Source organism: Colias croceus, chromosome 13 (assembly GCF_905220415.1).
Source record: "Colias croceus chromosome 13, ilColCroc2.1".
In the NCBI taxonomy this organism is placed as follows: domain Eukaryota; kingdom Metazoa; phylum Arthropoda; class Insecta; order Lepidoptera; family Pieridae; genus Colias; species Colias croceus.
The window spans coordinates 5,682,411-5,695,030 of NC_059549.1; the positions used below are offsets into that span (position 1 = coordinate 5,682,411).

Genomic DNA, 12,620 nt, shown 5'->3' on the forward strand with positions numbered 1-12,620 from the left:
ATCTAAATAATATGTAAGTAGTAATTAATAATATCAGATCTTTTTTTTATTTTTTACTTTTCCATTATTGAAGTCGGTTGTTTTTAACGTAGTTATTTTTATTAAATACTTTATAGTGTATTTTTCAACACGAATCAAACGAGCCCAAACTCGATAAAGTTGAGTCAATATATTACTGAGTTCCTATGGCCACCTTCCGATTCCATCATCAAATCAGCTTTATGTCATGATAATGTTTCATCGTTATCCAATTTACATACGTATACAAAATTTCAGCTTAATCGGTTACCGGGAAGTGTATCAAAGTTACTTGCTAGATTTCAATTAAGTCATCGAGATCAGACAAAAATGCTCATAAAATAAAAACTGCTAGGCCTATCCGAATAATTTTTTATGAGACCAATTCGACACCATTACGCATCAAACAAAAAAATAATCACATAGATCGGTCCAGAAACCTCGGAGTAATCGGTGTACATACATAAAAAAATATACCGGCCAAATTGATAACATAATTTTTACATGATTTGCTGGAGACATCATTACATAATTATCTTAGCATTGAAGCTAGCACTCAATTTCGATTTGGTTCTGGGCAGCAATCAGAATAAAGAATCAGGTGTTCCACATTGGTAAGCTTGGTGATATAAGTATAAGTACAAACATGTTGAGACTTCATTTACCCCTCTGTTTCTCTGGCCAAAAGTAACAGTAGCCCTGTTTGCTCACTGCATTATGTATTGTGAAATTCATAAAGCCCAATTTCCTTTTATAAAAGATAGGTTTACCCAAAACTAATGGACAGTATAATACTGCTTCGAAATCAAATACAGGTACAGAAAAGAAGAGTAGAGTCAACCATTGCCTTTAATTTGTCTTCTTCTTTTCTTCTTTGGCATATTCTTTCCTATTAACATGTTCTTCATTATACTCCTCCTGTTTTTCTTTCTGTTCTTCTTCGGGTAACTTCTCAAACTTATGACACCAACATTGGTCTATCCTGGGCTTGTGAAAATCTTAACCTTATTATCCTCCTCCATGCAATGTTCTTTATAAAATAACTAGCTTACCACCCGCAGCTTCGCCCGATTTCTCTAAAACGATTTGAAATTTAAACTATCCTGTCTCTCAAGTTGGATCGAACTGCACATGGTGTGCGAATTTTATTATAATCGGTTAAGTGGTTTAAGAGTCCATTGAAGACAAACATTGTGATACGAGATTTATATATATTAAGATATATATTATATAGTAAATTCACTAAAGTTATTCCACGCATTAGAATTACATCTACTCGCTTTGGCATCTCACTGCAGAATGATCGTGTTTCCATGTTGTTGACATGACGATACGTCCACCAACTTGCTCTGTGACGTCCTCCTAGTGACGAAATCTGGAGACAGCAATACTAAAATATGTAGACGTATGTGCATACGTCCGCAGTGATGACTAAATATCCCCAGGATCATGTTGACATTGATGGTCGTATGTGCATACGTCTATATAGCTCGACACAATGATTTCAGGTTAAAATAAAACAAACAGTCGTATGTGCATACGTCTATAAGGCACGTCAAAACTGCCTCAATAAGCAATAATATTGCTCTTACGTCTATTATACGGCTATATGGCCTAACAATAATTGTAGACTGTCTAGCTTACGGCAAATAATATTTTGCATTTTATACAAAAAGTAATCGGTATTAAATTATAAGAAAAATTGAGGATATGTATTGCTTAAAGTAGAATCCAATGGCATTAAAAACGAAAAATCGCATTTTTGCATATACGCCCCTATGGTTTGAGACCCGCGATATATATTATAGGAAATAAAATTGAAGGATTTTTTGTAATGGCAGGATAAGGGTTCTTTTTAAAGGTGAACCTGAAATGTAAGTCTCAAAATTTGGGTCATTTTGTAGACTTTCATTAATGTAATCGAATTACATTTTAATCACTCCCGGAGAAATATAATTTAATTTCAATCATGTTATCTTGCTTAGCGTTATAAGTACGGCTAACATAAGAAACATATAAAAACAACTAACACTATATTTTTAAATCTATAGCTTATATTATTTACAACAATAAAATTTATATTTAAAGTAAAGTATTTACTAACCCATATTTCCTCGGCAACATCGTATCTTGTTCCAATTCCCCAATATTATATAACTGAACACATGCATTGAGTGCCGCAGACCTTTTGGCAGATTTAATGTTGTTGAATGCTTCGCCCTGAAATATAACAATTTAAAGTCTTATAAATTATTAGTGTGGAATAATTTTCCAAAATTAACACGTAACTTATTTCATTGCAAAATTCAAAAAAAAAACACAAAATATCGCAATTAATGAACCAACGATACAAAAAATAATTACCGGTATGGGTTTTTTGATGGGGCACGCAATTGGCATCATTATTGTGACAAAGCGTTGTTCATTGGCAAGCTTTTCTAATATCCACATCGGCGTTATTAGCGTGTACATGTCGTGCGGCAACACTGAACAGTACCGACTGAGGAGGCTGATAGCGGACGACGAGTATAGCCGAACTAGTAATAATATTTATTTTATCATAATCTATACTAATATTATAAAGCTGAAGAGTTTGTTTGTTTGTTTGAACGCGCTAATCTCGGGAACTACTGGTCCGATTTGAAAAATTCTTTCGGTGTTAGGTGTCATTTATCGAGGAAGGTTATAGGCTATACGACCAACAGGGGTGGAGCCACGGGGGAGAAACCGCGCGGAGCGGCTAGTTAAAAATATTTCATAATAAACTAGCTGTGCCTCGCGGTTTTACCGTCGTGGCTCCGCTCCTGTTGGTCTTAGCGTGATGATATATTATAGCCTATAGCCTTCCTCGGTAAATGGGCTATCTAACACCGAAAGAATTTTTCAAACCGGGCCAGTAGTTCTTGGATAAGCGCGTTCAAACAAACAAACAAACTCTTCAGCTTTATAATTTTAAGTATAGATAGGTACAGCTTGTTTATGAATCCATAGTTAAACACACTGTGTCTAAATTCTTTCCTTTTTAATCGAATAATACAAAGCATTTTATAGAATATAAAGAAAAATATCTTTTTTATGTTTGTTGAACTGAAAATTTAATAATAAAACACTAGCAACCCTGATTCAAAAAAAAAAAATCTTTTCATTTTTCTATATGAAGAGTTTTAAGAACTGCCGTCATTTAAACAAGCCAATGGATAAATTATAAAATATATAATATGTATTATTATAAAGTTATAATAAGTATAGCAGAAATTTATTCATGTTATGAATCAGTAAAGGCAAAATTTGAAAATTTTATGCAATATAGACCAAAACCTACTGACCTCCATTTTCGGTAACAAATGGTGGTATTTCGTCATTATATAGTTTTTCCTGAATGTCTTCTTCGGTTGGCGCAGCGCGTTCCGACGTATTACCCATTAATAACTGTAAACAAATAAAATTAACATTTTTTTTTTATTAAGAGGGGTTAGGCGGTCTGCGAAAATTCAGATTTCGTAGCTATTCGCGCCTGAGGTGAGGGGTGAGGGGTTTAGTATGGAATCAATGTGCTCGAAACTAAAAATCGTAAGCACCATTCACATTATTATCAAAAAGTGAATGAAAATCTTTACTTACATTTTCTAAATCAAAACAGCCACGAAATCAAGAAGGTACTAAATACCTATGTATTTGTGATTTTATACGAATTGTAATGAGCATTTATATTTTATATGATATTGTAGAGGTAACTTCAGGACTAACTTTTTCTAGCAACAAAAAAAAATAATTAGTAGAAACTAACTAGTCTACTTCAAAAAATTAATATTTATGACTAGTGAAAAAGAAAAATAGGAACAATAAATTAAATACAAACCTGATGCACACGTCTCTCTATATTTTGGAAAGCGTTGTAGCGTTCTATGAATGAGTTTTGATCTTCATTATTAACCAAGAGGATAAAATTAGACTCCCTGCTTCTAGCACGGCCTGGGAATTCGAAAAAAAAAAATATTTTTATCATTCTGTATTACATTTATTTTCCGATGGCCAGATCTAAATCTAAATCAATATTTAGTTCTAGTTTCTAACTAGAACTAAATACTGATTTAAGGCGGGTTTATTCCTGCAGGAATTAAATGCTTGTTTCATATATACTTTCTATGCGTCTTCTATAGACTATAAAATAACAAAAACAAAACAGTTTATACGTAAATTTCTGTTAGCACTTGCTATAGAGCAACAGACTTTTGGAAAAAATTAACTAACTGCGACATATTCGCATTTAAGAGTAAAGTAACGAAATCCGTTAAATAGCAAGGAAATAATATGACGAATTTAAAAAACAAACAATTTTTCGACAGTACACTGTTGGCAACCTCGCGAGTAAAATTATCATCTTACGGTTATAGATGCAAGGTTTGCACACAAGACTCATTTTTAAACACAAATCGAATAGAAAATATCGCATATCTCTACCCATATTGTACTTTTTCTCATTTAAGCACAAACTATGTGAACAATTTAACAGAAACGTTGTTTAGATAATATTATGTAACAAGTAAAAAATCTACACTGGACACCTTTTATAATGACAGTATATGTGATAAAAAATATAGCACCTAACCTTATTAAGAGCAAAACCTTATTAAATATATTGTTATAACTTGATATTTTTGTGGATAAATAGCTGTCAATAGAATTGTCACTATTTCGAGTCCGAGCATGTTTAACTGTCGAATACTATAAAATGCAGTCTTCCTTTGAATCGTGGCCCATTCAAAGGAAGATGTTTTTTATACGATGTTTGACCTAACTACCCTCACTTTGTTAATAGTCGCTGACTTGCTGTGGTTTGTTGTCGGCTGCCTGCATCATTTGGACAGTTGTGTGGAATCGTAGTACATTCTTGTAAGTTTAAAAATCGAATAGCTCTTGTGTAATTTCTAAAAATATATTTTGTTTGATTTACAAACCTTTGCTTTGTATATACGATCTGTAATCAAGTGGTGGATCGTATCTCACAATCAAATGGCATTGCGGTACATCCACACCTTCTTCGATAACTCTTGTTGATATTAAACAGTTCAAATCGCTGAAATATAAATAATTATTTAAACAAGTGATAACTGCGTTAAAAACAACCGACTTCAAACTTGCACTTTGCAAAATTTACAAATACCTACAGACAAAAATGCTCATAAAATAAAAACTACTGGGCCTATCCGAATAAAATTTTTATGGGACCAATTCGACACCATCCCGCATCGAACAAAAAAAGAATCACGTAAATCGGTTCAGAAACCTCGGAGTAATCGGTGTACATACATAAAAAAAAAAAAAAAAAAAAAATATACCGGCCGAATTGATAACCTCCTCCTTTTTTTTGAAGTCGGTTAAAAAAGCGTGCGTGCCGAGCACACGTGTCAGAAGTGAAACTTGTTTGGCAAGATTTAGAGATAACAAAATCGTCGCCTTACTCCATGACGTGACGGTATTGCCATGACGCGACCTTGAAATTTTACTCTCAATGCGCCTAAAGAAAAATTTCACTTTAAAAATGAAAATAATTTTATGAATTTGCAAAAGCTCAGATCTATGTATAATATTCCATAGTCTATATCTATAGTCGAGCCAATTTAATAGGCAACATTTGACGTCTATGAATCTTATCTTCGAAGAGAGGTACCTAATCTGCTTAAAAACATCGATTAAAGTGAATTAATCGATACGGACTTGAAACATTTGTCAAACGAACTTGAAACACATGTAAATTTTAAAATTCATCAGGCGAATCCCAGTCCCAGTAATATACTTATTTTCTTTCGTAAATTTAAGGAGCAAAATAAGATAATTATAATACATTATTAAAAAAACACAACGCATTTATTAATTTATGATGATTTTTATTCACAAGTAATCAATGCATTCGATTTTAGATGTCAGATTTCGATTTTTAGAGTAACGTCTCTGGTATTTAAAAAGAAAAAAATGTTTATTGACACAAAATTGTAGCGACGTCGGTTATTTAAATCAGAAATTGTTTATTATGTTTAGAATGGTTTATCAGTAAAATCAAATCTTAAAATTACTTGTATCTGTCATTATTATTATAAACTAGCGGTCCGCCCCGGCTTCGCCCGTGGTACATGTTTACGTTTTCTCTCCATAAGAACCATCCTCGTACTTCAAAAAATATTATAAAAAAAGTATTAACGAAATCGGTTCAGCTGTTCTCGAGTTATGCGCTTACCAACACATTTTGCGATTCATTTTTATAGTATAGAAGATATGTAATCGTAATTGACAAAAGTTAAGCAAATGTGCACTTCTAACAAAACGAAATATCATGTTATTCTATGTCGTCGTTACTAGGTTACGTTTTTGAATTTTGTTGAACCAAGAAGTGTTGAACTGTCAAATGTTGCCTTTTTAAATGGCACTACTTAAATTAGGTATATCATAATAATAAAAAAGGTTTTTGTTTTCGAAGCGAAACCTTTGTAGGCGCATAGGGGCGAAATTTTACGGATAAAACGAAATAAAATTATCTAATTTTATCGTCACAAAAATTTGCAGCGTTTTTTTATGCAGAGAAATAAATAAAATTATTGTAATAATTTAAAAAAGGAAACAAGGTTTTCAATACATCCCTCTCTCTTAAAAGAAATACATCTATAAAGATTAAAAATAGATAGAACACAGAACAATTGCTCACCAATTTTTGAATTTCAACAATGCTTGGTGACTCATTTTCTTAGTGTAATACTGTTCACGAGTATTATTGTAAGGGTTCACATTAAATCCCACAACAAAGTCATGTTTCAGATGGCCAAAATCCTCTGGGTTAGCGTCGATCACATCATTCAATAAATTATACAAAATCTTTGATGTAAATCTCTCTTGAGTAAAGATTATAGCCGATAGAGTTTTTTTAAACTTGTTAATTTTTAGTGAGACTGAAACAATGTGAGACAAGTGAGATAACAAGTTCTCAGAAAATATACAAAACTATTTAACATTAAAAATTCATTCTTATCCAAAACAGATATTGATAAGACTATTTCATTCTCTCAAATAATACTATGGTAGTCACATTATTAAACACAAATTTTGGAATCAAGACTCACCCCAGATAAAAAATAAATTTAAGTTAACAACAATTTTTACCTCCATTTTTGTTCATTAGAATCGGATTGTATTCCTTTAAAATATTTAATAAATAGTTGATTTTATCAGATGAATGAATTCTGATTTTATCATATCCTTTGTCCTGCTGCATCGAATCTAATAGTACCATTCTTACTCTGGAATTAATTCATATTATTTTTCAATAAATAATTATTAGAAAAAATATTTTACATCAATCTTCTTTTCTTAAAAAACTATAAATTTAAACAAATATTTATGAATTTAAATATACTTTTTAGTTAATAATTAATTTATATCCTGTTTAGTGAAAACAACAAAAAAAATCATCATATTAAAAAAAAACTTTTTAATGTACTTACTCTGTACAATGTGTAATAGTGAAGGCATATAACGTCATCTCTTCCTTGCTCGTGGCTACCCGTTTGAGTCTCTCTAGAAGCACTATATAAGCGAGCACAGAAATTGTACCGCCATACGCACCCATTTCGTCTAGGTGATTTATCATAGACTGTACCATGTTCGAAACTTTTTTGATTATCTGTGGACATAAAAAAAAATATTTAATATATACTAGAGTCTGGCCAGCCAAAGTTGAACCCAGTGTTTTTTGTAGCCGCCACACTGTGGAATGTCATCATGGCGTTTCTGCGTAGTTAGTTGTCAGTTTTGTTGAAAACTGTTCAAATCATTTACTTTAATAATGTTTAAATCCTGCTGTGTTGTGTACCTAATAGTATATAACTATGATCACCTTTATGAATATCAAAAGTATCAAAAAGGTTTTTTCCTACTAAAGCCGATGTTACCAGGTCCATATTTTTTTAAATTTGCCGCCCTTTACTGGGTTCAGCTTTGGCTGGCCAGACTCTATCATATGTAACGGGTAGTAGGTAATAGGGTCGCGAATACTTAATATTAAACGGGTGTACGCTACTCATGTGATTGTATGCTATCAATTTTTATGTTGCAATTACTTAATATTCATCACTTAATAGTATAAAACAAAGTCACTTTCTCTGTCCCTATGTCCCTGTGTATGCTTATATCATTGAAACTACGCAACGGAATTTTATGCTGTTTTTTAATACATAGTGATTGAAGAGGAAGGTTTACATGCACCATGCACTCAGCATTGCACCTGTGTTTTAGATAACCTCAGTAGTAGAAAGCTCAGTAGACCTCACTCACGACGCTCACTTAGACCTGAATAAGTTACGTAAAATATAAAAAAATACCTTATTAGGATCGGCCGTTATATCCGTTTGATCCTTACGCAATGGCATACATGAATTTTTAAGAATTTTAGGTAATTTGATGCTGCGTATCAAAATTATTAGCTCATTTAACATTGCCTTAGCATCTAAGATAGCTCTTGTTGGAGAAGGAGCTTTGTAGTATATTATCTTCTCTTCTGGGTTTGTTGAATATCTGAAAAGTTGATATCATATTTGAATTAGAAAATTTTATAGGAACAGAAAAAATAAAGTAGTAAATACTTGGTATAAGTAACTACTACAGTGATCTATATTTATTCCTTCTAGTAACTTCAATTACCTGTCAGCTTCTCACTTATAAGCACGAATAATGATGAAAAGGCTTTTTTTTTTAACTTTCCTATAATTGTACAATCATGCAATTATAATATAAAAGAAATTGCCATATACAGTCACTTAATTATTATTAAATACAACAAAAAATAGAAAATAAAAACTTACTTTAAAACCTCTCCCATTTCATTTACAGTTGCGATTGTGGCATGGAATGTTGTTTCGAGGTCTTGTAGAGTTTTTTCAACTTTATTCAATGTGACATTGGAATTCAACAAAGTTGCTGTTAAACCTACAAGAATAAATTAATAAATGGATAAAAAATATATAGAGGATAAGAGAATGATTTTAATCTTAACTGAAAATAACCCAACACGTTCTTAATAATATTGAATAAGAAAATGTATTTGCAGAAACAACAGATACGGTAACAAATCACGAAAAAGCGATATGGCCATATATCATATAAGCTTTGCACCCGCGCTTTCCCTCGTATTTTATGGTATTTTACTACTCTAAAGCTTAGGAACGGAGACCAAAAAGAGAAACAGATACACAGATGTACTTTCGCTTAACAATAGTAGAGATATTTACCTAGAATTCTCGGCTGTTCATTAGTAGGACAAGCTTCAAAATGCTTCATAATCTGTCGCATTGGATGATCTTCCACAGCATGATGGCATTCATCAAATATGATCAAGTTTATATCTTGGATCCTTATGTATTGATGTGTGAGCATATCATTCAATATTTGGCTGGTCATTACAATAACCTGTAACATTTTAAAGTTAGTAAAGTGTATTTAGTAAAGAATATTTTATGTTTTATGTCAGAATTTACAATAAATTTTGGAAGAGTAGTAAGAAAGGGATTCATTTTTTACCATAATAAATGTGCATTTACCAATTATTTTTTATTCTTCTTATATATAAAAATGAATCCCAAAATGTGTTGGTAAGCGCATAACTTGAGAATGGCTTAACCGATTTCATTAATTCTTTTTTTATAATATTCCTTGAAGTTCGAGGATGGTTCTTATGTAGAGAAAACGTGAATATGTACCACGGGAGAAGCCGGGGCGGACCGCTAGTAGTAAATAAATTCGTACCTTATGGACAATACAGTTTAGCTAGTGATAGTGTCAAGTCATGACAGTTTAGTAAAATTTCCACATTTTTGAGTACATTGAAAATATTGAAAAAATAAATAGCAGAGGGTGTTTCTGGATCGATACACAACCCAAATACATATGTGATTAAAAAATTTTTTGTCTGTCTGTATGTTCAGGCATCACGTGAAAACTAACAGTTCGATTTCGATGAAACTTGGTATAATTATACCTTCTTATCCTGGGCATAAAATAGGATACTTTTTATCCCGGAAAAATACGTAGAAAAAAATAAATCTTAATTTTTCCGCGCGGACGGAGTCGCGAGCGGAAGCTAGTAAGTAATAAAGCTCACATGATACTTGGAAAGTTCATTGTCCCATTTGGCTTTTTTCCAGAAATCCACCCTATCTTCACCACTATAGCCGCCCACTTCCAAAGGGCAACTTCTTAGAATAACTACTTTCTGAAAAATAAAACAAGTTGCATAAGTAAAACTCATAAGGCTCTCCTAGTTGATCTCTACTCAAAAACATCTACTATAACTTGTAATAGTTACCAAATTTGTATTATTATTATGAATGCATATTATAAAAGAAGAAGAAACCAACCCATGTCTGTACATTATTTTAAAGCTGAATGCAATAATAACTTTTCGTCTCTCTTTTACGCATTGACTTCTAAAGCATAAGATTTTTTGGATATGGATAGGTTACCATCCCTCCCTATTATCCACAATTAATGAGAAACCTGTATATATACCCCACAAAGAAAAATACAAAAGAAGTTCTTCAAACATTAACAGTACCTGTTGGTTCACCAAGGGCACTGTGTTTACAAGAAAGAAAGTCCTTTTTCCTCCCTCACCCCATGGCTTTTTTAGGGCATTCATGAATCGTTTGATTAATTTCACGGCAATAAAAGTTTTTCCAGATCCTGTTATAAAATAAGGATATTTTTATTTCATTAATAATATTAGAATTTGCTATGAGTTTTTACCTGTTTCTGCTGATAAATTTACTATAATTAATAGAAACAACCATCATCTGTTTAGCTCTTAAGGCCGCAGGGGAAAAGTTATGCATAGGTAGTTGATTACATTTTTGAAGACTTGAATGCACAATTAGGATTAATTTCTTAATGACCATGGCTAATTCATCACAAATAAAACTCACTCAATTCTATGATTTCATTGAAGAATTCTTCAACTCTTTATTGTTCATACACATCATAATCTCCAAGAAATTTTCTTTAAATTTCATAATTTGTTATTTAAACTTGTATTTATTTATAACACAAAAAAGAACCTAGAAACATAAGTTTACAGTATATATGGATTGCAATAGATTTTTATTATTACCTGTAGGCAAATGGATGATAGTATTCTTTTTAACTGCAATTTCTTCTAGTTGTGTTTGATACAGCCTAGGTTCCATCTCACTTGGGTCATCATCGTAGGAATCCATTTCATATTCTTTAGACATATCTTAAAGACCTTCAATACATTTCATAATTATTATATTAAAATATTAAAAAAAAATGTTATCTATGTTTGTATATACAGGGTGAAAATTTTCATAGGCCCTGGAAGAAAAAAATCACAAATTAACTTGCATTGACCAGAAATAAATGCAGTTTTATTTATATTTATATTTCTAAATAAAGGAAGGTTCCCTTTCAACAAAATTGACTAACTTCAATAATAAAATTTTCTTTAAATTTTTACTTTTCCTCCAGGACCCATAAAATTTTTCCACCTGCATTAACAACAATAAAATTTTGGCTCTAATTTATTATATTATCAATTAATTGTTATGTCATAATATTATTATGAAACAGTTGTTTAATAATCTATTTAGAGTTCCAAATATTTTTAGGACTATGAAAAATCATAAATCCTTACCTATATGATTATGCATGCAATCAATTGTATTTTATTCCATTGTAGTATAGTTAAATTCTCTTTGTCATATGTTATGTACAAAAATAGAATAATATTAGGTATTTCTGTTGAAAAATGGTTCTTTACCTTCATAATTTCCTATTATCATAGAAGCTATGAACAAAATTTATACTTATCTCATATATTGAAAAATGTTTCAAAATAAATAAGTTGAGTAAAACAAATTTTAAAGTATTAGGTATACCTAAGTAATATAAATTTATAACAACAAATATAATTTTTCGCCTATTTCATATTTTTGCAGTGTGTTAAAAATATAATATTATGTGCAACTTAAATGTAATACTTACTGATGCAACTACCAACTTCTCTTTCTCAATGAGACCAATTTCTTCTTCACTCAATAGAGGGGCTCCCACAATGTCTAGTGTAAAGTGGGGACTGGGAGAGGACAAGTGTCAAGTAACAAGTTCCTACATGTAATAATGTAACTACCTACTAATGTTGTTGTAAATGTTTTCAATTTTTTGTTATCAAACTTCTTCCGCCGCGCCCGTCCCACCGACTAGAGTTAGTGACAGTCATATCCAATGGTCATATCAACTGATAGCAAAGAGCCAAAGAGCTGATAGCTTGACATTTGACCAATATCAATAACGTTTGGTTTTACGGATAAGAAAAAATATATTTTTTTTTTACATAAGCTTTTCATTATTTCTATTACAAATATTATTAGAAATTTAATCGATTATGACTTTAAACTTTATATTTGCAATCTTAATAATATTTAACAGGTCTTAACAATTTTTTCAAACAGTTTATCCTTTATAATGGTACTTGTTATTACGTGAAATGGATAAAACTAGCAGTATGCCAATAAAAAAAATTAAATATCTTGTTGTCGACATAC

The 12,620-nt window shown here is 31.3% G+C and overlaps 1 protein-coding gene across 2 annotated transcripts in view; it reads right to left on the reverse strand.

Moving 5' to 3' along the window:
* The window catches only part of LOC123696566 (endoribonuclease Dicer), a 38,848-nt gene extending 26,541 nt beyond the window's left edge, over window positions 1–12,307 (reverse strand). The window contains exons 1-15 of one of the 2 annotated variants that reach the window (XM_045642824.1): window positions 12,061–12,307; window positions 11,168–11,302; window positions 10,616–10,743; window positions 10,163–10,273; window positions 9,294–9,471; window positions 8,868–8,991; window positions 8,388–8,580; window positions 7,512–7,690; window positions 7,171–7,307; window positions 6,719–6,959; window positions 4,977–5,095; window positions 3,878–3,990; window positions 3,345–3,447; window positions 2,383–2,555; window positions 2,123–2,238 (exon numbers count right to left, since the gene is read on the reverse strand). In XM_045642824.1, the coding sequence (XP_045498780.1) occupies window positions 2,123–2,238; window positions 2,383–2,555; window positions 3,345–3,447; window positions 3,878–3,990; window positions 4,977–5,095; window positions 6,719–6,959; window positions 7,171–7,307; window positions 7,512–7,690; window positions 8,388–8,580; window positions 8,868–8,991; window positions 9,294–9,471; window positions 10,163–10,273; window positions 10,616–10,743; window positions 11,168–11,291 (2,039 nt within the window). In that variant the 5' untranslated portion in view covers window positions 11,292–11,302; window positions 12,061–12,307. The remainder of the gene's footprint in view (window positions 1–2,122; window positions 2,239–2,382; window positions 2,556–3,344; window positions 3,448–3,877; window positions 3,991–4,976; window positions 5,096–6,718; window positions 6,960–7,170; window positions 7,308–7,511; window positions 7,691–8,387; window positions 8,581–8,867; window positions 8,992–9,293; window positions 9,472–10,162; window positions 10,274–10,615; window positions 10,744–11,167; window positions 11,303–12,060) is intronic. The other variant, XM_045642826.1, reaches the window with a different exon arrangement.
* Window positions 12,308–12,620: the final 313 nt, after the last annotated feature.